We start from the raw sequence: 24,741 nt of genomic DNA on the forward strand, positions 1-24,741 counted from the left end.
CCCTACATCCCTGATATGCATGTAAGTCACCAACCTACAAACAACCTGAAATAATAATGCTGATTTCAGAACGCCCGGTGCCGTTCCGCCTCTTTCCCGGGAGGTGTCGGCTCTGCGTGTCGGGCAAACAGCCTCCTCAAGCCCTGGTTGACGACGGCGTCCACGACGCGCGCGGGGCCCTTGGCCAGGCTCGAGATGCGGATCCGGCGGACGCGGAAGAGGTAGTACAGGAAAATGCAGGCGAAGATCTGTGGCAGACACGAACGACGGAGAGGTCAAGGCGGTCAGCAAGGCTACGACTTCACTCACTCACAGGGGCGCTGAAAAAGGAGGGGGGGAGAGAGGAAGGGCGGGGGGAAGCTCACGTTGAAGACGATATAGGCGAATCCAATGCCAAAGTTTCGCCATCGGTCGCTCGGGTAGATCTTGCTGCCGGCCAGGAACTGGTCGGCCGACGTGAGGGGACAGTACTGGCACCCGCTGGTCGCGTGGGGATTGTACAACTGGCCCGGTGCGCCGCCATTCAGGTACGCGGCCAGGTACTGCGCGCAGGTTTGGCCCGATGGCGGGTCAAATTTGGCGAGCTCGTTCTGTGCGCAGTGGACGAGCCGACCGTGGAGACCTGTACCGGCCCAGCCAGCGATGAGGTAGGTCATGGGCGACACCCGATCTGGGAAATCATGGTTAGTCTCTTGCGGGACAAACCAACGTCGGACAGGCACCCGGACTTACACATGAAGATCCAAAAGCCCGGCAATGCAGTGGGGCTTTGCAAGACACCGTTGAAGGTGAGCATCATGCTGAACAACAGCGTAGCGATGTTGCCCGCCGTTTCTGCGTCAGGCATTGCTGCAATGATCATGTGAGCAAACGTGCTGGAGAAGACCATGAATTGGATCACGAAAAGCAACATCAGCCCTCGCGTTTCGTCGTTCTGGTTCTTGCCGAAAATCGCAAAGTACCACGAAATCCACATGAGGATGGCTAAAACGATCTGGTAGGGGATCTCAACGGCGATGTTGGCAATGAGAAAGGCAATCCATGAATACGCCTTGGATGGACGCTCCCGAACTTCGTAGAGGGATCGCTGGACGACAAACCGGGGCATGATTTGTTGGACGAGGGACGAAAAGATCCTGTACACGTGTTCAGTACCAGCAGAATACACCTCAACGCGCAAGAGTTCCACTAACGTGACAAGCATAAAAATGCCGAATATGGTGTTCTGCAAGCCGGTCGAGGTTGTGTTTTGCTTGTAGAACGAGAAGCCGATAAACAGTGCAGACATGATCCCCAAAAGAAATCTGGAAGCACGTCAGTCTCTGAGGATCTGTCCAGAGAGGCAGGGACCAAACTTACTTGCCGCTGATATAAGATGGCGTTCTCCAATATTGTTGAAATACCCGGTGAGTGACGTGGTAGATCTGGGCAGTGAGTGGCATAGCGAATTCGGATGTTGACGATACGTCTCCTGCCGGCTCTGATTGTTTGGCCTGTTGAATTCGATCCAGTTCTGCCTGCACCTCTTTGGCTTCGGGCGTCGTTTTCCACACTTCGCTCCAGTCACGGTCAGACTTCTTCCCGCAGATATCGAGCATATATTCAGCCGGGTTTGCATCGTCGTCGCACTTGGGCGCACCGTTCCTTTCGAAGTAATCCAACAAAATGCTAGAGTTCTTGCCAATGTCGCCGAAATAAATCGTCTTGCCCCCTTTCATCAGGAAAAGGAGTCGGTCAAACTCTTGGAACAGGATAGCCGATGGTTGATGAATCGTACAAAGAATTGCTTGCCCTGAGTCTGCGAGCTTGCGAAGGAAGGCAACAATGGACCAAGAACTTTGGGAATCCAGGCCTGAGGTGGGTTCGTCGAGGAAGATGAGGAGGGCTGGCTTCGCTGCGAGTTCGACGCCGATCGTCAGGAGTTTACGTTGCTCGACATTGAGACCTTCTCCGGGATTTCCAACGATAGCCTCCGCAAAATCTTCCATGTTGAGCATTTTGATAACCTCTTCAACGAAGTCATCCTTCTCCTGCTTGGTCACGGATTTTGGTTGGCGAAGGTAAGCTGAAAACCGAAGCGCTTCTCTGACGGTGGTGGTCTCCAGGTGGAGGTCTTGTTGCTGCACATAGCCCGTCTTCCGCTGAAAAGAGCGATCGAGGGGTTTGCCATTCACAAGCTGCCAAAAAAGAAGAGGTCAAAAGAGCTGATCTGAGCTGATCTGGGTTCGTTTGGAAAGCTTACCATATCTCCCGTCAAAACACCTATGTTCGTCCTCTGCGCCAGTGCATCCAGCAAGGTGGTCTTTCCGGCTCCCGAAGTCCCCATCAGGGCGGTTAAAGTGCCGGGCTTAACCCATCCCGAGATGCCATCCAATAATCTTCGAGGCTCACCCTTGATTTTGATGTCGAGAGTCACATTTCGCCAAGTGAAGATGTCCTTTTGTGCAGGGAGAGCTTTGACTTCCTCGGCTTGCTTTTCGTGGACCGGATCGACCGACCCCAAACCTTTTTCGTCGGCTTGTATACGCTCCTCGTCATTCTTGCCGCCCTGTAAGTATGCCGGCACATGCCCTCTTCTGAAGACCAGAAATTCCGCGGTCGAGGTGGTGTCGGAGTTGAGTTCAGTAGCGATGAAATAAATTGAGAAGAAGAATATCATGAAGGCGAAGAGAAAGCCGAGATTTCGCCAGATGTGGCTATAAGAGTATCCATAGGACGATTGCACCCATGAGTCTCCGGAAACAGCAGTTCGGCCGGCCACGGCGCCAGCGACGGCGCATTGAAAATGGTCGCCCGTGCCGTAGGGTGGGACTAAGCTGGTAGGAGCACATGGAAAGTCCCGGCCATGAACTTCGTTGACAAGCAGCGATTCGAATGCGTAGGCGATCGGATTGATCCAGGAAGTCCATCTGAACCACGGATGCATGAAAGACCGTTGCAGCGTAAATCCCGTGTCTGGCATGTCGTTAGCTTGGGAGTATTGCACGAGGAGCAATAGCTGAAGAACATCCCCATCAAAACACAACAAAGGCTACTTACAGATAACAATCCAAAGGACCATTACCCCAGCAATGGCCAAAGCGGCAGAAATGGTTTTCGTGATTGCTGCCGTTGTGCGAAAGATCGCCGACATGGTCAACATGGCCACAAAGTTGAAGAGGAAGAAAATGAAGAAGTTGGACGCCCTGTACCTCAGCCCAGCCAGGAAGTACAAGATAATGTTGAACACGGTAGTGGTGCAGAATTTGATGGGCAAGTCGGCCACAATGCCTGCAACAGCCTCCGTGAAAGGATGGTAAAAGGCGTATGACTTGTGTTTGGCGACAATAGGTCGTTGGCTGTACAAGGTGTTGATCTCGACAATAGACTGCAGAGCACTGAGCAAAACAGCGAAGAATAAGACCGAGCCTTTGGCGAAGAAGCTGCCGGTGGAGAGCGGAGTGCCGAAGAAGATAGAGCCGATGATCAGGGCTTGGGCGATCTGACTGAAGATGACGGCGCTGGATCGGACGTTAGCTTCGCTGCGAAGGCGTCAGATAACGAGTTCGTGAGTGTGACTTACATGGTTGATGCTTTGTCGTTCCAGAGCCTCTGGTAAGCTCGAGTAACGCACAGGCGAATTTGCATCGGAATGCTTATCACGTATGGTGATTGTGGGCGCACATGCTCGGCTTGCCTCTGATGATGGGCTTCTCGGAATGCTTGGAGAGCTTCTTCGCCGTCCGCATCGACTTCTTCTGCATGAGTGGCTTCCTCTTGAGCCGCCTTGTACTGGGGGCTCTCCAGCCAATACTTTTCAAACTCGGCAGCCGTACGGGGCACCTTGGTCTCAAATCCTTCTCTGGGTCTCCTCTCTTGGGGATTGGTGACAGACCTAGCATGATGCGTTTAGTAACTCCATTTTCTGGACCAGTTTGTCGAAATTGGAAGTATAACATACGTCAAGAAATCGCCTGTGGTTTGTCTGGGAGGACAATACCAACCCATGTCTTCGAAATATGCCCGAGCCTCATCACAGGGTCCAAAGTAAATCTGTCGACCTTCATACAGCACGATTGCCTTGTCGCACAAGTCATAAATGGCTTGTGAAGCCTGGTAGATTGCGATAAGCGACGTGAGGCCTGCGAAGTCTGCAGCGATTCTGAGCGAGCGAACGAATTCGAGAGCGGTTTGCGAGTCAAGGCCACGAGTAGAGTTGTCCCATGCGGCAATCGGCGAACCTGTCAGGAGATAATGAGCATGCGGCTTTGGACAAGTTCGAATCCCTCTTACCGGCCAGTGCCATTTCGGCGATACTGACACGTTTTCGCTCTCCACCACTCACACCACGAACAAAATCGTCCCCAACTTTGGTGTTACGGGTGTGTGCTAGTATGAGGTCAGTCTCCTCTCTCAAACGAGCCTCTTATAGGATCCAAACAACCTACACAAACCAAATATGTTCATCATAACAGATGCCATGTATTTCGCCCAGTCGGCTCGAGGGACATCAAGAACCCTGTTCGACGGAGTGCGGCAGGCGGCGGCAAAGTTGAGAGTTTCCCCGACCGTCAAGTGAGGAAAATGCTTTTCATTCTCTTGATTATATATTGCCTCCCCCTTGAACTCTTTCACGAACAGCTCTTGCGGTATTCCGCTGTAGGTGATTTTGGAGTCTTTTGAGAGCTGCAGACCTTGGAACTCGCCGCAGATGGTCTTGAGAAATGTAGAACAGCCACTGCCAGGGCGACCCAGGACAATCAGCAACTCCCCGCTATTGACGTGTCCATTGAAATTGCGTAATATCTGCTTCTCAGCAGGATGTTGGAAAAGCTCGCGGATGCGGAAAGGCTGCATGAAGATGGAGCCGACATTCTGCTGGAGAACAAGAGCGGCGCCCTTCCCAGAGACAGCGAGATTCTTGAAAGTGAAGCCAGTTCTTCGCACTTTGATGTTCTGCTGCTCGAGAAGTTGGAGAAACTTGCGAATCCAGAGGAAAAAGTTGAATGCAGGACTGTTCGGATCGAATTCGGGAGACTCAATGCTCATGCCGGCAACAGTGTCCTGCCTCTGTAGACCATCGCTGGTCATGGTGCGCGTTCGAGCTCCGGACAGAATGGATGCAATCCTCGCAAGCTCATCTGGTCTTGTTTGTTCTTCATCATCGAAGCGGTAGTCGTCTGTGTCTCTCGATTTTCGCGTTCGGATTGGCTCGAATCTTGGTCCTTCAGAGCTGCTTGTCGACACCTCACGCTCCAGAGAATGGCGGGTTGGGGAAGGATTAATGGTCTCATCTTCTTGGGCCATGATGTCGATATCAATCGGGGTCTTTTAAAACAGACTGCAGACAGAGTGCGGGAAGAAAAAAGGTAATGCAGAATGTGAATTAGAGGTTTCGAAATGCTCGAACGACCTCGCCTTTGGACTTCCGCGTGCTGAGAGCTGGGAATCAAAAGCGTCAACAACTATATAGGCAGTGGCAGGGACATTTCATGGGCGTCGCTGAGGCTGAAGCAGAAACATTAGGATCAGAGAGCAGTGTCAATGGAGGAATGAAATCGTCCGAGTATGATGCCCGTTTGCACGACGTAGATGTCTAAGCCGAATAGCGCGCCTCATTGGAGGACAGTATGTGGTATTCCCGGCTTCTGGAGCGAAGGACTCGTATGGAATCCTTGCATAGCCCCTCGGCCGTCCGTCAAGGGTCAAGGCTTCAGAACCCCGCCGAGACTGGGTCTACGGGAACTGCTGGAAAATCCCGCTCGAAGAACCAATTTGTGGGCGTGAAACTCTTATCCCCACCATTGTCGATGCATTCGATGCGCTAGGAACAATTCGACCGATAGTACGAGGTTACTCGTATTAGATTATGCCATCGGGTGAATGGCGCTGATCTTGTAGCATGATTGAATGGCAGGGCCCAGGTACCGATGCCGGTACCTGGAACAACAACATGGTTTCTGACCGCCCAATTTGGGAGATCGGCGGGTGGTTGGAACAAAGCACTGAAAAATGCGTATTGTGTCAAGGGCAAATTCCGACGGGGCCTTGAGTGGCCTGAGACGTGATTGTCTGTTACTTAACGCCTTACATAATGACGCTGAAGCTTGGCTCTTTGCCTGAAAGAGACAACTGGCAAGGGTGACGGGGTGTCACTGAGGTTTAGCGTCGCTTACTGCGCTGCAGCAGGGCTAGTAAGAGGTACAGTAGATTGCGAACCTCCCGCGTACTCGTCAATGCACCGGGTCCTCTGCTCGTAACGGAGGGACCAGCGTCCGCGTCCGGGGCCAAGGCACAAGGGTGGCAATAATACGCTTGTGCACGATGCACTAAGAATGGAGCCCCGGAGTGCAGAAGGAGACTATTCCGAATTCAAGTGTCCACCAGTGTTGACACGAACGGAGGGAGATGGAAGCTGGCGAAACGATGATTTGTGCCGAGTTGGACGGGGCGATGCAAGCACCGAATCAAACAGGGGACTCGAATACGGGAGAGTTTTTTCCCATGTGCATGCAACTCAGCTGAAGGAACAAACAGTGAAGATAAGAAATTGAGAAGAAAATGCTGGGTCACAACAAATAATGCTGTGTGTGACGACACGATGATGCCAAGCCACCACTTCCGAATCCGGCGGCGCCGGCAGGAAACCTCGTCGCCGTCGGCCGAACAAACACAGACACATTGCAGCTCGCATCGCAAAAATCAGCCAACCTCGTGGCAATAATAACATCATTACCCTCTGCAGCCTAGTCGCGCGATACGAGATACGCCCCCCTTCCACCACCCCCATAACAAACTCTGTCGCCATCTCAGTCGCGACACGATGATCAAATGTCGTTGCCTGGTCTTGGGCTAGAAGAGCCAGAAGAGGTTCACACCGTTGAGGCCACCCACCACGATCTCGCACAGGAGACGGAATGGCGCTTCGAGGTCGCCGTGGGCAAGTATGTCCAGGTCAAGGTGAGTCCAGCCTTCCTCGCTGCTGCTGCTGAATCCCGATCCGCCTCTGATGAGCCGTCCCTGCAGTTGTTGTCAGGAACCGCTGAGCTGTTTGGAACTGAACTGGTGATCGGGAACACGTACACCTTTACGGGCACAAAGGCGGCCATCTACACTTGGAATGGTTGCTCATTCCAGGTCAGTGGCGATGCACTGCAAAGCGAATACACCGCTGAAGAGACCCCCATGAGCGAGTACATCAACACCCATTTCAGCCTCGAAAGTTTGCGTGGTCAAGCTCAAGCTACCGGCCGTGAAGGCCCCCGAGTCTTGATCTTGGGCCCCGAAGATGCAGGCAAAACCTCTCTTGCCAAGATCCTCACCGGTTATGCTTCTCGAGCGGCACGATCCCCGGTGGTGGTCAACCTGGACGTCAAGGAAGGTGTCATGAGCATTGCGGGCACCCTGACTGCGACCGTCTTCAAAACCTTGATGGACGTTGAAGAAGGATGGGGAACGGCGCCAATGTCGGGCCCAAACGGCGCCATTCCCGTCAAATTACCACTCGTCTACTTCTTTGGCAGCTCGAAACCCGAGGAAAAGGAAGGCAGGGTCTACAGAGCTCAGATTAACCGGTTGGCTCTCGCGGTAGCGGGACGCACAGCTCAGGACCCCGATGCGAGAGAAAGTGGTATTATTATCGACACCCCGGGAAGTCTGACGACGATGAAATCTGGCAACACTGTCGGATACGACATTATCCAGGACATTGTTTCTGAATTTGCTGTTTCAGCCATCATCTGCATGGGCTCGGAGAGACTGTATAGCGATATGGTCAAAAAGTTCGATGGACAGCCCACAGCATTTCGACCCTCATCGAGCACGACAGTCGCATCCGCCACGCCTGAAACAATCTCAGTAATAAAACTTGCCAAATCTGGCGGCTGCGTCGACCGCGACGAAGCATTCATGACGGCCTTCCGCGCGGCACAAATCAGGACATATTTCTACGGCAACCCCCGCCTGAGCAACGGTATCTCCCTTCAACCTCGCCATCAGCAAGTGGATTTCTCTACCTTGACCGTTTGGCGACGGATTGGAACCACCCCAGACCCTTCAGCAAGTGCCTACGTGGACTCAGACGACGAGGATTCGTTCCTGCCCGGCGGTACCGGCGATGGCGCCGAAGATACATCGCCTTCCTCCACATCAAAGGTCCCGCTTCCCGCATCTCAGATATTTGAACACATGGCCGGCCCCATTGCAGCAATGCGCAGTTCGGTCCTCGCAGTGATGAACTGTGACCAAGAAGCCGAACAAGAGGTTATTCGCGACAGCACCGTCATGGGGTTTCTGTACGTCACAGATACAGATGAAGCAAGAGGACGAATCAGCGTGTTAAGTCCTGTTGCAGGGCGTGTGCCGAGCCGGGCGATCGTGTGGGCGGGCTGGCCGGAAGGTGTACTGGGGTTGGAGAGGACCTGATTTGGAACAAAAGCTGCAAAATGTCAAGGGAAAAAAGTCGTCACCTGGGATGGAAGGATTGGGTCAACACGTCAAGCTTGCACCAGAGACTTCGAATAGAAAACCGTGGATAGAAAAACAGCTATCTTGATTGGAGGTAATTTGGACTTTTGGCATCTGGATTCTGTGGTCCTCCTTGTTGTACATTCCCGATATGGATCGGAGTGTCAAACAGTCCGTCCAATCGTTTTCCTGGCAGACGGTGACAGAGCACCGGTGGAAAGAGAAAGCGCCCGCGCGTCCCCTGATGGTTAGTACTATCCATAGACGAAGTCCTGCAGGATACGTAGCAGATGCCGGATGCCTGTGAGGACATTCTGGTCGGGCCCTTCGCCTGGCGTCCACCGAGCGTGGGCAAAGTCAATGAGTCGCACCTCGTGGACCTTGTGTGGCTGTACGTCGTCGTCGTCGTCTTCGTCTTCGTCTTCGATCTCGTCCTCATCTTGCTCCGCCATGCCCTCCTCCTGCTGCTCCTGCTTCTCCTCCTTCGCAATGCTGGCCTCCAGCGTCTCCGGGTCTCCTTCGTACACCATCAACACGCTGGCGCTGTACATCCGACTCTCTTCTTCTTGCAGGGCGTACTCGACACTCTCCAGCTCCCTCATGAAGCGGCGGATGAGGAACTCGGCCCGCGGGTGCTTGAACCGGACTTTCCTCATGGTCGTCGCCGTCGTCGTGCCATCATCACCGGAGTCGTTATCCGGGCCGACGGCTACGCCGCCGAAATACGTCTTGAAGGCGTCCACGACGTTTTCCGCCGTGAAGGACTGCCCGTAGAACTTGTTGTAGGACTTGTACCCGTTCTTGACCTCCACGTACTCTTTCTCGGACGGTGCCACCTCGACTTCCGAGTCTGGCTTGCCCTGTGCGCCAGCCCACAGCTTCATCCCGGCGAGACGAAAGCCGAGACTCCCGCTCGTCGTCCTCGCCGCCACGTCGTCGAGTTTCTGTCTCTTGGCCAAGGGGGCGTCATCGTCCCACAGCCGGACGCCGAGCTTCACGTCCAACACGTTGGGGTGCTTGAACCCGGCCGCGACATTCTCCAGCACGACCGCCAGACCGGTGGAAATCTTCTTGCCTCCCGAGGGTTTCCACGAAGTGCGCCTATTCAACCCCGGTGCGGCTACGCCGTCTTGGGAAGACTGTAGCAGCGGTGCCACGTTGTCTTGGTCGTTGTGTTCGGAGAGCGACCCAAGGAAAGTAGGCATGTGAGCTTGGAACAAGGGGTGGTCTTTGGCGGACTCGTAGAAGTTGATCTCGGCTGCCGTACAGGGCTTGATGATGAGGGAGCCGGAGGCATTGGAGCTGATGCCGTCGCTGTGGGGATCAAGGTCTGTCAGTGTCACGCGGGTACGAAACATAGCTCCTGGCAGAAGGGTTTTCTTACTGTCCAGCAGCCGTGTGGTCGAATGCCACCAGCTCGGACTCAGAGAGCATTGCTGCAATGCGTTTGCGTGCATGTGCTGAGGAAGAGCTGTCCATTCTTGACAGGTCTGCAGACGATACTCCAAGGAGGGGTGGGAGAGCTATCAAAGATCAAACATGGTGAGCAGAAGTGAATAGGTCTACGAGGTATGTAGAGATCGACTGTGTGGGCATGGACATTTCTCGAAAGCACTCCCGCATTGACCTGCCCGCGCAGACGCGGAGACAATTGGCGGACGCAGTTTATGTAATTAATTATTAATTAATTCAAACACTGTCACCACCATCCAAACTCAGTCCATACTCAGTCCCGTTAGTCGCAGCAAGGTTCTTTTGATCTCACAGGCTACAGCCTCACCCAAGGTCAACAGGTCCAAGTTGGAAGTGTCAGACATGGACTTCGTGGGTGGACGTGAATGAGATCGAGAGGTGAATCATGTCACACACGTCGTTCGCGCTGCTGCACTGTGGCCTTGTGCAGATATGATTGTTTGCTAATTCGACACTGATCAATAATGCTTCAACTTCCCTTTCCATTCAAGGTTACAGTGAATCACCCTTGCCTTTCCCCCAGTATCTTATATTTAAGACTCCCTGCCTTGACCTCTGTCATCCTCTCTCCATACTTGTCCAAGATCCCACCTGAGGAAACTGACATGCCAGCACAAGATTCTGAGCCAGCGGTCAACGAAGCCGATCTCATGTCGACCGCCGCCATGAACGACTCTGGGACAACAAAACTCCCACTGAGACTTCGAACCAATGCCACCACAGCCAGTGAGACTGGTGTCTCGGCCCAACCTGCCCAGCAAGCCGTGGCAGGCGAAGGGGATGGGAACGACAGTGACCAAGAAGAACAAGATGGTCGGGACTACGGCGAGGTGACCAATGCCACCCCGGCTGAAACGGAGACAAAGGGGAGGAGGAAGAAGAGAAAGAACAAGAAGTCAAAGGGTAAACGCGGGCTGGTAAGGCTTCAAATCCAATCCCAATCAGGAGGAAGGACAGTCCGTACTGACGACCGTTGAAAAAGGACAAGCCCACTGGTTTCGAAGACTACTTTGCAGATCCTCCCTTGACACCAGCAGAACATGCTGAGGAGCAAGAACTCTATCATCCGTGAGTGAGCCACACGCCACAACCTCTCCTGAAACGAGTGATTCTCAGATCTGCTAATCATGTGTTTCCCCCTCCCCAGCGGTCTTCTCTTCGTGGACAGATTGACCGTGGCCATAGCACGCTTCGAAAGAACCCGGAAACTCACTCCACAGCGCAGAAATGTCTTGTACAAATACCTTTCCTACGGCGGCTTCAGCGTAGGCCCCAGCTTCGGCCAAGGAGGTCAAGATTCCGAAGGCATGGACAGGACTCAGATCGCCCTCGCGCGCACACAGGTTGGCACCAGTGAGGACAAGCGAGACCTGGGCACCGAGACCAGTGTCTGGGAGGTCGACTTCCTCGGCTGCGCCAGGGGCTTCTTGAGCCGTCGCGCGAAGAACATCTATGGCCTCGAAACCAAGGACGAGGTCGACGTGGTGTGCACCACCTTGGAGAGGTTTTTGGACTACCTCCTCCAGCACGACGTCTGCCCCGAATACAAGGAGGACTTGCTCGCGACCCGTGCGCTGTGCCGCAAAGTCGCCCCCGAGCTCTGGGACATGGCCGAGGCGACGCGCCGCCTGCCAGGAGAGTTCAACATCGCATGCTCGACTCTCTTCGACGGCAGCTACGCGCGCAACTACGATGGAGAAACATGGTGGGGGAATCCCGACACCGAAGGATCCGTCTTCGTGGGGTTGAAGCCGGAAGAAGCACAGCAGATCGTCAAGTTCGGCGTGGCCGGTGCCGCCACTGAACAGGTGTATACCGCATTTCTCGCAGGAGTGCAGGACCAGGCACCGAGGATGTTGGATGTCGTGGACACGCAGGAACGCACGGGCTTCGAAGTCACTCGTCTCGAGCCGCCCACCGAGCAATGCAAGCTCATCTACACGACGCACTCGCAGCACTTCCGACCGGTGGGCCGCGTGTACGCCAAACCGTGGAAGAACCCCGATGCGCCACCCGAAGACCTGACACCGTCCGAGCAGGACGCATTGTCCACTTCATCTTCCGACCCGGGCGCGGAGACAGAATACGTTTTCTTCGTCGAGGCCATCTTCCAGTCCTACCTGCGCGTCGGCACCAAGGTTGAAGCCACCGTGCGGACCCTGGGCTGTGGCATCGTGTTCTTCGACGAGGTGCTGAACGTGTACCCGTCGTTCGACGAGTTTCTGGTCAACGAGATGGTGGCGGGGTGGAAAGGCCCCAAGCCGCTCAAGGGCGCGTTGGATTACGTTCCTGGGTGTGACAGTGATGGAGAAAACGATGACGATGGTGAGGGTGACGAAGATGGTCTTGGGGAACCTGGGAAGGACGTGGCAGCTGAGGCAGGTGAAAAGGTGCCTTCCGAGTAATGGTCAAACATGCCAGTCGGGGGACACACACAGCACATCTTTACATGGGAACTGGTGACTGATAGCACCCTAAACCCCTCCCTAGCCCGGGCAACGTTCTTCGCGATTTACCTTGGCCAAGCTCAAGTCAGAAGTGCCTGCAAGACATAGCAGTCCCTGAATACCAATGAAGCCATTCATGCCTGACAGATCTGTCTTGACAACTGCCAGATGGGATCCCGGGCACACGGGCCTGCCGACGGAGCAGTGAATCTCTCTCTCTCTCTCTCTCTCTCTCTCTCTCTCTTTTTGCCTTGTGTCTGTATATCTGGCGGATGCATGCACCAGTCGCCGTCTACGATCTTGGGCGAGGAACCCACCTATGATAAGGACAAGCTTGATTGATGTCCACAGAAATACAGGTAGGTATATGTGTGTATGTATGTATATATTTGGTATCCAGATGTGGGCCCAGAGTGGCGTGAGGACGACGGTGAAGGCGTATTCGTCAACTTTAGAGAGTTCCTTAGATGGCGCTAGTATATTGATAGATAGCGTACAAGTCAGAAGATGTATACAGCGTGCTGAGCAAGTATACACATGCATGCATGCACGCACAAACCAACCCCTCCCCCAGACCTGGCGCTCACTAGTTAGGTATATATGAAGCAGGCATGCGAGGCCTGAAATGTTTCTTCCCTCATTGAAGCCACCGTCGCAATCACAATCCCATTGTTCGTTCACGAAAAAGAAAACCTGTAAGAGTCCGATGTCGAGGTTCACTTCAAGTCATGTCGCTGAATCCCGTCAACATTTCACGGGGCGCCCGCCTCCCAAATGTCCAATTCCTCTGCAAAATGAAACTTTTGGTCCTGGTATCCATTCCCTAAACCCTTTGCGTTCGAGTCGTTCTGCTGCGGAGCTCGGTGGCCAGTCTCTCAGTCGATCAGTCGAAATCCTAGCTCAACCGGTTCAACACCTTTTTGCCCAACATCAATACACTCTTTCTTTTGTTGGTCTCCGCGTCACTGTCTGTGCTCAACCCGCTAGCACCTCCAGTAGTCCCACTGGTAACACCTCCGGCCGAACCTTCTTCGTTTCCACCAGCATCTCTTTCCTTCTCTCTTGTGCTAGGGGTATGGCTGCCGTGACTGTCGCTTCTCTCCCGGTGCGAGTGACTCTCACTCTTGATCAACGAAAGTCCGCCAAAATGCACTCTTCCCTTGACCGTGTCCCCAGAGAAATGTCTCCCAATCGTGTCCTTCAGGAGACTTCTGCTTGGAGACGAAGGTGAATTGTTGGGGCTGTTGAGGTTCGGACTGGAGTCGGTTGCGGAGCTCGGATGTGCAGATCGCGGTCTCGAGAAAAAGGAAGATGTGCTACCGATGATTCCACTCCCACCAACGCTTCCTCCGCCAGCAGTGCCGGGGACCGAACGTGGCGTGTTCGTTGTGAGAGTCCCACTCCCAGTCGCTCCCAAAGTTGGTGGATTGACGCTCGACGACCACGAGCCGCTGCGCAGTAAGGGGCTGGGCCCATGGAAAGCGCTTCCCTTGTGATGCCCATTCGTTCCGGGGGGCGACTGGAATGATATACCCGAGGACTCAAAGTCATCATCCCTTCCATCCTGCGAAAAACTATACAGACTTGTTGTCTCCGATGTTCCCGAGAGTTGAAGGTTGATGTCCGAATTCGCAATCGTGCTTGAGTGGGCGATCTCCTTGAGTCGTTCGACCTGCTTTTTACTAGGTCTGTGATGGGAGAATTTGTTCCCAATGATCGCTCCGGTATGGCTGATCAATGCCCTGATCACATCCTTCTTCAACCTGAGCGCAAGATCCAAGTTTGACCACGTCTTATTCCGATACTCGAGCGTCGGCATACGGAACACAAAGTCGTGGAGATCCTCGAAGTTACGATCGGATTTGCCCTTATACGAGAGGCAGACGACAAAGCTGTTGAGTTTGATGTGCGCGAGTGTCATGTAATTGGACGCACGAGACATCATTTGCGAGAGGTCGTCATTGGGTGTGCTGGTCTTGTCCTTTTTGTCTTTCTTGCCCGTGAGCCCACGTTCTTTGCTCGCTGTCCGATGTATCGGAAAACGCTTTCTCTCTGTTCCGCCGTCGCTGTTACCAAGGGCAACGAGACTGGTGGACGACATATCATTTTTCTTTGCCGATCTCAGGCTGGTCGAAGATCCTTTGCGCGTTGGTTCCTTCAATGCAGAGCGAGCCTCGGATTTGTTGAAGTGCTTGAAGAATTTGTGGTGATCCCCCGAGATACCGAGACCTCTATTCTTGCCGTGGGAGGCTGAGTCCTTTTGCTTCTCGTCATAATCAAGGCCGTATGTGGGTTTCAATCTTCTTGCCACAGCACCTGGTGAAGTATTGCGAGTCTTTTCCGGGCTAGGGCTTTGAAGATCCTGCTCCGACATTAACGCACTGTGTGCTTCCACAAATTCTTGATCGTCTCCGTCATCCGTGGGCTCCATGTTCTTGACCATGAGCGGAGAGAAATTGCCATTCTCGAAGGCGTTCGATCCCACGCCCGGGAAAATATATTCGAAGAGCTTTTTGCCAAGCTCACGTTCGAGCTGCACTTTTAGCGGGAACACGGTGACCTGGAAGCGTTCCAGGACGGGGATACCGGCAATGGCTTCAAGCATGTACCAGTGGACCTGGAGCATCTTCTGGGACTCCATGATGCTATGTCGTCTGTCTTTGTCCGATGCTTCGTAGTAGGGTCCAATGATTTCCGGATACAGTGCATTGGGTAGGAGGTTCCAGCCTCTGATGTGTTCCACTTCCAGGGCATTGTGATTAGAACCGTCCGTATTGTCAATTCGCTCATATGCAGCATTGCCTAATTGGAACTCGAGTAGAGGTTCGTCCTTGTCACGCATAAGGTGCCAGACAATTTCCGAGGCACTGAGATACCACCGTAGGAGACCGCTTGATTGAGAAGCTTTCCGGTCCTCACTCTTTTGTTGTGAAGTATTGATGGCTTTCATTATAAAGAACAATTCGTCTTCACAACTGGCAAGGTCCTTCTCAAGATTGATCCGATCTTGCCAGCCTTGCTTGTCGAGATATTTGGCATGGATCTGGAAATGAAGTTTGATGTCCTCCAGTTGTCGGATGCGTTCTTGGAGGCTTTCGGCCATCTCTGGAGCCCCTCGCAAATCACTGAAGTCAGATGCGAGCATGATTTTCTCCAGTCGTTCGCTTCTTGTCTTCTCCAAAGGCTCGCTGTATAGCAGCAAGTCGAGAACTATGATATACATCGCGTAGTACTGAGTCGAGTCGCACCGAGCACGGATCCGGGGAAAGTCGACCCACAACTGATCAATCCGGTGTTCTCTGCGTGCTGCATCATTCGGTTCACCATTTTCGTTACTCTCAACCTCCTCGTTGTATTTGAGTCGAAGAGGATTGTACTTCTCGTACCGAAGACTGGCGGAAGTCTTCTGAATCACTCTCTGGAAACCGAACGGTTCTAGGTGGAAATCGAACATAGCTTCAAGTGAAACCCAGGGTGGCCACGAGGATCCAGGGGTATTGCCATATCTGTTGCCGGAGTAGAGGTGGAGATACCTGGCCAGCGTCTTTTGCGTGGCTACAAAGAATTGTGCTCCGTCCATATCAAGTGCGAAGCGACGCTGAACAAGCCCACTGACGTCGTCCGACATGCGAGCCTTGTCCATGATTGATACAACTTTCAGCTGCATTCCTTTGGCGGATATGAGCACGATAGCCTTCGTGTTTTTCTCACTTTGAAGTTGTATCTGGGGGGCGATTAGACGTAGGTGGTAGCTGTTCATCGGCTGGAAGTTTTCTGCAATCTTGTCACCAAGATCAGCAGTCGACGGTCGCCTCTCGATATCGTCGTAGTCGGCCCCAGGTGACGTGCGCTTTTCATCCGCATCTGCTTCAGGGATTTGGACAAACCGTTTCGCATCATTCAGAAGCTGGTTGATCCGGTCTTCTATCACCGAGTCTTCATCTTTCTCCTCACTTGGAGAAATGACACTCGGCGTAGGCGGAACTGGTGGTTGGTTCTTCCTCTCTTGTCTGCGGCGCTCCTCTTTTGCCTTCGCTTGCTCGTCAACAATGTCGAGAATGAATTTAACCGCGCGGCGTGACATGTAGTACACAAAGCCTCGCCGTTGGCTGACTTGATGGCTGTAACGAAGGATGATGTTCCTCAATGAGTTGTTCCATTTCAACTGAACATTATGGATGATGAAGCGGTTGTTGAAATCACTGGCGAACTCGTCGTGGGGAGCCGAGTACAACCCGTCCATATCCATTTGAGGCGTGCCTGGTGACTGCCCTTCCAAGTCAGGCGTAGACTTCGTTACGTCTCCATTTGGTTGCGGAGTATTTTCGACTGGCTGAGCTTCGCCGGGGTTCGCATGGCCTACTAAACGTCGGAGTCCATGCTGTAGGAATCGTCGTTTGCTTTCTAACTCCTTCTGTTGTGCGATGAGAAGCTCATGCCTATCTCGGATCGCCTTGTCGTGATCTCCTTCCCTGACCAGCAGAAGTTCGTGCTCGTTCATAATGCGCACATGGGTTTGAAGTCTGTCTTCCAGATCGTGCAGCCTAGTTTCGATGAGATTCATCTGGACCTTTCTCGGGTTATTGTCACGACCCATCACGCAAAAATGAGTGTCCTCGTCGCCAAACGGACTGGTACGGGACTCGTCTCCTTGAATGGCGCCTCCATGATCGGTCTGTCGAAAGTAAGTGAAACGCGGAGTGAAAGCCAGTGGCAAGATCTTGGTTTCGGGGTTCGACTCTGCAGGTAACACCCAATCCAATTCCACAAAGTCGTCCATATCAATCCATGACAGGTCTTGATCTGGGATGGTGAATTGGGACAAGTCGATGTTGGCAGGCACTTCTTGTAAGGAGGATAGCGTTTCATCGCTTGCATTTTGAATGTCCTCCGCCGTTGTCCCTGCAATGAGTGCAGCAACAGCCCTCAAGTCAGCGCGTACAAAGTCGAGTTCAGTTTTATAGATCTTCATGCCGCTGGTCCTCATCTGTTTTGCCCGCACTTTTGCCATGGTATTGAAATACTCCCGGCGTTGATGTAGATCCAGCATGAAGCTATCAATTTTGATTTTCAAGCCAGTTGCAGAGACAACATCAGCCTGGTAGTCCTCAGCATCCTTGTGCTTGTAGACGTGTGAAATGAAGAGCGGGGATAAAAGCAGGTTGTACTTGATCGTCGCAAGATGTCGTCCAAATTTCTTGCTAGTCTGGCCCTGCCCTCTCCATAGCGTACCTTGTCTAACTGGCAGTGACATCACGCCAGAGAACGTCGACCACCAACTGAAGAAGTGAGAAAAGAATTTTGGACTCAGATGGACGCTGTTGTAGCTTTCCGAGGGCGCCGAATCAGCACCGACCCAATTCTTGTCATACGGTGCAGCAACGGCCAGGGAGAGATGGACGTGATTACTGCGGAAGCCACTGAACGCATCATAGGAATTCAAATCGACGTCTTGGAGGAAGAGGGGATTCCTCAGCACCACATCATAGTGATGTCTAGATTCTGAAGTGCGGCTCCCGCCCGGCAAATCGCGTTCAAAGACTAGACCAGCAGTCCATTGAACATTCCCGGATAATTTCATGATGACCTTTTTGAAGATGGCGCTATTTTTCGTAGAAATGGTGCTAGACATGCTGTCTGAATCTTTGCTTGCTCTCTGCTCCGGTGTATTGCGGGCCTCGTGGCTGTAGTCGGGGATGGCCAATATGAATTCGCCACTTTTCACTGTCATGAACTCGCGTGGGTCATCGACCTGGTGTATCAACCATTGCACGTCGTTCCGCCAACACATCGCAAAACCAGCACCGTATCCAGTGACAATATACGGATCCCTCGTGCCCTTGAGTCGAAGTTGAACATCTCCGTCCCCTTTCCAATTTACAACAAGCCGCGAGTGAAAGCTCAGCCGAATCTTATCCCAGAAGCCGACCCTTTCGGAAGGGTCGATTTCAGGCTTCGTGAAGCTCTCGATGATCATCATCATGTCTTGTATTACGGGTTGGTATGAAGTGCCCCAGGAAATGGTGGTTGGCAGGCTGGTGTTGATATCGATGACAGGCTTGGAATACGTCTTGACTGGCGCCACCGTTCTTCTGACGTCAATGGCAAAGGCAGGGATTTCTTCTCCATGTGTTCCATGCTGCCCTTTTGGGACAACCTCGACTTTAACATGCTTGATAGATTTTTCATCTCGAAATTCTTCTGCAATCACAAAGTCTGTTCTGAGAGACCAGCTTGGCAAGCGAGCAGGCTGTCCAGGACGTATGGCGGGAATATGGAGAAGGTTGAGGGGATAATCTCGGAGGAAAACGCGCGCCTCTCCCATGTCAAGACTGAGGCTTGTGGGTATAAGCAGTCCATACTTCATGTCGTACGGCATGCCTTTTCCAATCTCATGGAGGAACTTGGGCAGGTCAGCTTCCGGAAAAGAGGGCTTGTCAATGATGAGGTGCAGGTCGCTGATGATCAAGGTCATCAAGCCAGGACGATTTGGAATGCCAAGAATTGTCTCGGTCTCATGGTCATCGTGAGGGGGTTCATCTGCGCCCATGAACAGCTGTCTGATGCTCTTCACGGTGTTATTCTGCAGACGAAGCATCCAGTCTATCCGTCTTTTCCAGCTCCGGGAATTGTGCTCCTGAAGCTTGTCCCATGCCTCGCTCGCTTCGATCTTGGCATGGGTTGTCAACGAACAAACACCTTCACGATCGTACCGAATTCGATGCGATTCTCTGCCTCGCCTTCCCCGAGATGTCGATCGTTTTCTCGGGGTGGCATCAACACTACGGGACCGCCGGTGATGCTCACCATCATGAGGAGCGTTCGGAGAGCCACGGCGACTCGAGTGGGCTGACTGGGTTCGCAGTCGGGACGACGACCGAGGTCGCCTCTCGTCATTCATTCGCTTAACCTTCAAGCGGAAGGCATCTTCACGGGCAAGGCGTTGCTTCTGCTCGATGCGGCCAACGTGATAGATCACACCAAGTTTCCATTCGAACGGGTCATCTTCCAGCTCGAAACAAAGGGCTTTGGACCGAACTGAGATCCGAGGAACTTTGACAGGAGAGACAGGATGTTTAGCCAGTACATATTCGTTTGACCGCGTCTGGAACCGGTGTTGTAGCTGTTGTATGGCCTTCGAAGTATTGATGAAGTTGTCAAAAACCCGGTACATTTGCAGCCCGTGAGGCACCGCTAAACGAATGAAGTCGGTTGAGACGTCGATGGTCTTTTCTTCCATCGTGCCGTGCTGCGTCTTCTTCTTGGTGTGGCGTAGATCCACCCTGACATTGCTGATGCTGACAACACGTGCCCAGATCCGTCTGAGGTGTGGTGCTTCCGCATGTAAACGAACAAGTTCGGCTTTAATGAAAGGGGCGGACCATCTGTGTCGCCCCCCTGAGACTTGGTAGATCTGCAGCAGCATTGGCGGGTCATGCGGCATATCAGCTTTGACTTGAACGTAATGCGCCTTCACGTCGATGGCAAAAAGTTCTGCATCCAAAGGCACTGGCAGATGTCCATGAACAATGTGGTGATCTGCTGTTTTCGGGTGGTGATCCAGATCTTGTTTGATCGGGACCGGTCCCAGAAACGCTTCTTTCACAACGAAACCTGCAACCCCTATCGAGTAGAATCTGTAAAGCGAGAAGTCTAGATAGAATGCACGAATGGTGGAGTGAATGTGGAACAATGGTCCTTGCTGATCGCTTGATGTGCTGAAAGCAGTCTCAAATCTTGGGATAGACATGAATGGCGTCGGTTCCCACCTATCAAGAGATTCAATGATGAAGCCGTCAAAGCCCTTGACATGGCATGCGAGTCGCCTTCCATCCGTGGGATCACTAGGGTGATGCTTCTGCTGGGGATGGGATGGGGAAACGCTTTTGCCCCCTGAAAATGTTTCCTCATAGCGGACTGAGGTACTAACTTTCCGTCCTTTCGTCTTTCGTCCTGAATCTGATTTTGCCGATGTGTAGTGCGCTGACCAGGATTCAAGCTCAAAGGCAACACCTCGTGTCTGGGCAGAGACGCTAGAGTCGACACCCGCAACCTCGAGACTGCAACCAGAACCTTCGAAGCTCGCCTCAATAAGCCAAGCAGGAAGTTTCCGCAAGAAGGCGGTAGATGGCGACTTTGGGACGGCCGCTTTATCTTCAGGAGCATGGCGTTTAAAGTGCCTCACTATGTTATAGATTGCCTTGCTTACTTCTTCTCGAACCATGAGAATGGAGAAAGTCCGCAAATTTCCTTGGAGTATGACGGAAACATGCGTTGACGCAGTGAGTTGGACCTTGAGTTCCAAGGCTTCGGTAATGATTAAGTTGTGTGTCGTGCCTGTAGAAGCTTGATAATACAATCTGTGTGATAGAACGCGGAAGCTTGAACCAAGAGAATACAACAGCTCTCCTCCTGCTGAGTGGGAGGATTCGACGTCCAGAGAGATGGAAGAAATGGAGGAGATAATCATGTCGTACTCGCCTGGGCCGGCGTTGGCAGGATTTGCGACGGGCAACACAAATCTGAGCACAGGTTCATGGATTGAAAACTTGATGCTAGCTTTGGGAAGCAATCTTGAGATGAGACGGTGGTGATTACGAGAAGGAGCTTGAGCATGAGAGTCGGGAGTTTCCTGAGTGAGAGCCAGCAATTTCATGAGGTGCTGTGGAGCCAAGTCGAGCGATGGTGAAGTGACGACAAGATTGGCGAACAGGATATTAGTGTTCCTTTCAGCGACGTCCCGGTCCTGCGAGAAACTCATAGTCTTGGCTGGTAGAGTCGTCCTGATCGTCGTCGTAGCCATGGGTATGTACATGATCCTGTTCGGGGTGGCATCGTCTTCATCAAGGCTGACAGAAATCGACAGGGCGGCAAGCAAGGCTTGGTGAGCGGTGTCTTCCCTTTGGAAATACATACGATGAGCAGGCGAGTTTTGTTCAAGCCTATGCAGGTCAATGCCAATTTCGTGAATGACGACGTTGGCGACCAAGGGAAGATTGGCTTGCCTGAGTGACACAATCTCTTTCGATATGCGCACAAAGCTCATGCCGACCTGGATTTCCTGGACGCTCTGAAGGGCAGAACGCAAGAACTCTTTTGAGTCTGCCACTGTCTGCACGATAGCAGCCTCACGACTTCCGGGACTGTCCAATTCTTCTGCGACATCCTCAAAGGAAATCTCATCGATCGGACTTAGTACGTCATACTGTTCGTATGGCCTTGTCATCCTTCTGCCCTTCCGTGAGAAATGAATCAGCTCATCGACAGGCACGTAGACTCGGCCGCCTTTGATCGCGATCGAAGTGTCCCGGAGGCCTTCCCGGTCCTTGTAAAGCAGCCCATGCACGTTGATTGTTAGCGCATCGAGGATCTCTATCGGATCACGGCCACCAACGCCCATCTGGATGCTCTTGACTGTAAAAACCCATTCCGCAGGCTTCTGGTCTCCTAGAGGATCCTTCTTGTGTCTGAACAGTCGTCCGCGATCAAGGAGTTTCCGTCTGGTGTAAACAGCCGCTGTGAAGGTTGAAATCTGGACGTAGCCGACGCCCGCAATCTCCGCAGATGTATTGTAGGCGCTGACATCAAACATCCGCAGCAGGTGGATTTTGCGGTGCAGGCGTTTGATGTGTTCTTTAATGTTGGTCAACCTCTTCCAAAGCTGGCTTTTGCGTCCATTATGCCGGCGCGGGTCTGCATCTTCCTCCAGCTTCCCTTTGGTCATGTGCTGTGAGTCTGCCTTTGCAGATGTGTTTTCTAGCGCCGTCGGATCGATGGTGACCTTCAAATCTTCGAACACAATACTGACCCATGCCGGTTGGGCGAAAGTAGGCCTGCGCAAACTCAATCCAACACCTCGCAGATCTATTCTCAGTCCTTCTTTTGGAGTGTATGAAATGTGCCTCAAGCTAAAGTAGCCAATGCGCTGAATTGATATGCCGGTCGCAATCCGCAGAATCGCGAGTAGGATAAAGGAGGATAGATAGAGGAGTAGGAGGACGGCCGCGACAGAGGTGACATTGACGAGAGGCATCTTGGTACTCCAGCACTCTCTTCCAGTGTTTCAACACCGACCGGAAAGAGGCAATAGTGGTCAGGCGTGCGGTTACTCGTGTCATCTCATTTCCCAAGTAGAATCGCTATCGTCGAGACTGTAGTCTCTCTGAAGCCACATAGTTGACAGAGCTTTTCCCATCACCCTTCAAATTACACCTCAGAGCACTGCAACAGCGCATAGACGCAGTGGGTGGGCGTGGACTCCAATATCCCGGTCGAAGTCTCCAGGTGCGTTCTTCAAGACGTGTGGGGGACGGACTGCGGGCTGCGGGCTGCTGAGGTATTGCCCAGGGTGGCGAGTGTGACAGCAGTGAAGCACAGGCGCAGTTACTTCAGACGGCCGGCGGGTGATATATCGTTCTGTCGCACTCCAAGTCAATAGGCTGAAGCCATGCGACAGCGAGGGAGAGAGTTGCCGGCGCCCCCGGTCACTGTTAATCAAAACGCATGGTGGAGCAAGGAAGCATGGAATGTCGCGAGAGTGCGGGCCGGAAAATACGAGGGTTCGGAGGGTGGAGTGGGCACGCCGCACTGGGAAGAAGCTCTTCGGCACATATGCAGCCCAAAGCAGCTATCCATTGGTGACTCAGCCTGTGTAAAGGATGAGAAGGGCAGTCTAGATGATCAAGCTCCAAGCTCCAATGTCTTCTTGAAGCATCCCGTCCTAATTTATGCCTAAATTTGTTCATATCGTAGTGCAGCAAATAACTGCCGTCTCTCACGATCCTTAGTAGAGCATCTACCCATGCCAATCATATCTCTCGAAATCATCCTACAACCAGGCGACCCGTCTCTCGTCATCGCTTCTTTCTGAAATCTCCAGGTACTCGCCAATCTTTCATTTTTGGCTGTCTCCGTATCTCTACCCATATTTGGAGGAGGGCTGGCTGCACGGAGCGCATGCCTCAGTCGAGGCTATCAGTCGCCAATCGTCTGTTCCGTGGTGTGGGTACTTTTTGCGAAGCTTGCCTTTCGTCGATTGCCCGCGTTGTACCGACTGGACAATATCCTGTCGAACAGAATAGCCACTCTGGGACTCCCAGTCGTCGATCTTAATGGAACGTTGATCTTCCAGATACGTATTTCCAGCGGCATTCTGCTTGAAAAGTGCCATCACACTCTTCGTCACCACACGCCCAGACGCATCTTCATCAAGGCGATAATGAACGATTTTTGGTAAGGTAAAATAGGTTTCAGCTTGGGCGGCTTTTCGGCTCCTGGTCCTCCATGTGGACACGTTGGTCCGTTGCGGCGCGTAGGCTGGCTATCTTGTCGTCCAGTATAGCAATCTCCGCATCAATCCTGAGAAGCTTGTCTAAAAGTAGGTCCTCATACTCCTTGTCCGACAGAGATTTCATGGGAGAGAATGATGAAAAGCCATTTTTCAGGCGTGAAGAGAGGTGGGCAAAAGATGGGGAGCCTTGCGTGGTATTCAACCCTGCTTGAGACAAAGCAGCAATGACCCCGAACATGATGCCGCCCGTCACGAAACTTCCTCGAGGCACTGACTGCTGTTAAACCATGTCCGTACCGCTCTTGCATCCGCCACTCACAGAAGGTTGCAATCACTGCTCCTGAACATGAACCTGCAATGCCGCTCGCGGCGACCCGGTGCAGGTCCTTATCCCGAGATAGGGGGCCTGCCAGCAATACACTCCGGCAATCTAGAAAATTATGAGCAGATGCTAGGCGGAAATTTGGGCAGTAGTGACACAGACAGAAGAAGGTGGTGCCAGCACAGAACCATTGTGTTGCAGAGATTGCAGTATAGGCCAATGGGTTTGAAGTTTGAATGAGAGTGCCAGCTATACCGCCGTACGCCGCACCACAAGCCCCTGTTTGCCACAGTCAATGGATCAGATCATTGACTGTCCTTTGGATAGCATGGTTTCCCACCTGTCGCGGCTCCCACGTAGAGGGCCGGCACAAAGGGCTTCCAGAGGACGTCTTTCCTAACGTGAGGCTGCTCATCGGACATGGCGCATTCTACAGCTCTTAGAACGCCGTACAAGCCGAAAGGAATGGCAGAATGGGTGAATAATGGGTGAACGGATGCACCTTTCACGTTGGAGATGCAGGATCGCGCCAAGCCCCCAATTTGGCCTGCCGCGCCAAACCCAAAGTGGCAGCGAGCGGGTCAAGGAAAGAAATGGCCGGACAAACTTGCCTGCAGTCTCTCCTACCGCCCGCAAATCTTTCAGAGACTTTCGTACACATCCACCGCGCCGACGTCCACGAGGCGCTGCACTTCGTCTACTATCAAACGCTATCAATTTCAGGCCTTTGTCTGGTCGTAATACATTCGACGACGTGCTCGGGC

At 52.8% G+C, this 24,741-nt stretch overlaps 6 protein-coding genes across 6 annotated transcripts; 2 read left to right on the plus strand and 4 right to left on the minus strand.

Moving 5' to 3' along the window:
* Window positions 1–65: 65 nt before the first annotated feature.
* AYL99_00916 (ABC multidrug transporter) lies at window positions 66–5,286 on the minus strand (the record flags this gene model as incomplete). The annotated part of the gene is made up of 11 exons (XM_018832432.1): window positions 66–248; window positions 366–670; window positions 733–1,136; window positions 1,194–1,304; window positions 1,360–2,177; window positions 2,243–2,955; window positions 3,040–3,500; window positions 3,563–3,874; window positions 3,941–4,220; window positions 4,273–4,368; window positions 4,428–5,286. 11 exons carry the CDS (start codon window positions 5,284–5,286, stop codon window positions 66–68), a joined length of 4,542 nt encoding a protein of 1,513 aa, XP_018698311.1.
* Window positions 5,287–6,810: 1,524 nt separating this feature from the next.
* AYL99_00917 (hypothetical protein) lies at window positions 6,811–8,403 on the plus strand (the record flags this gene model as incomplete). The annotated part of the gene is made up of 1 exon (XM_018832433.1): window positions 6,811–8,403. The coding sequence occupies one exon, from the start codon at window positions 6,811–6,813 to the stop codon at window positions 8,401–8,403; it is 1,593 nt and encodes a 530-aa protein (XP_018698312.1).
* Window positions 8,404–8,699: 296 nt separating this feature from the next.
* Window positions 8,700–9,924, minus strand: AYL99_00918 (hypothetical protein; the record flags this gene model as incomplete). Its single annotated transcript, XM_018832434.1, has 2 exons — window positions 8,700–9,759; window positions 9,830–9,924. The coding sequence occupies 2 exons, from the start codon at window positions 9,922–9,924 to the stop codon at window positions 8,700–8,702; spliced, it is 1,155 nt and encodes a 384-aa protein (XP_018698313.1).
* Window positions 9,925–10,523: 599 nt separating this feature from the next.
* Window positions 10,524–12,323, plus strand: AYL99_00919 (hypothetical protein; the record flags this gene model as incomplete). Its single annotated transcript, XM_018832435.1, has 3 exons — window positions 10,524–10,835; window positions 10,901–10,986; window positions 11,066–12,323. The coding sequence occupies 3 exons, from the start codon at window positions 10,524–10,526 to the stop codon at window positions 12,321–12,323; spliced, it is 1,656 nt and encodes a 551-aa protein (XP_018698314.1).
* Window positions 12,324–13,260: 937 nt separating this feature from the next.
* AYL99_00920 (hypothetical protein) lies at window positions 13,261–22,398 on the minus strand (the record flags this gene model as incomplete). Its single annotated transcript, XM_018832436.1, has 1 exon — window positions 13,261–22,398. The coding sequence occupies one exon, from the start codon at window positions 22,396–22,398 to the stop codon at window positions 13,261–13,263; it is 9,138 nt and encodes a 3,045-aa protein (XP_018698315.1).
* A 1,216-nt stretch (window positions 22,399–23,614) lies between these two features.
* On the minus strand, window positions 23,615–24,399 carry AYL99_00921 (hypothetical protein; the record flags this gene model as incomplete). The annotated part of the gene is made up of 4 exons (XM_018832437.1): window positions 23,615–23,925; window positions 23,975–24,085; window positions 24,140–24,256; window positions 24,318–24,399. 4 exons carry the CDS (start codon window positions 24,397–24,399, stop codon window positions 23,615–23,617), a joined length of 621 nt encoding a protein of 206 aa, XP_018698316.1.
* Window positions 24,400–24,741: the final 342 nt, after the last annotated feature.

Source organism: Fonsecaea erecta (assembly GCF_001651985.1).
Source record: "Fonsecaea erecta strain CBS 125763 chromosome Unknown Scaff1, whole genome shotgun sequence".
Classification (NCBI taxonomy): Eukaryota; Fungi; Ascomycota; class Eurotiomycetes; order Chaetothyriales; family Herpotrichiellaceae; genus Fonsecaea; species Fonsecaea erecta.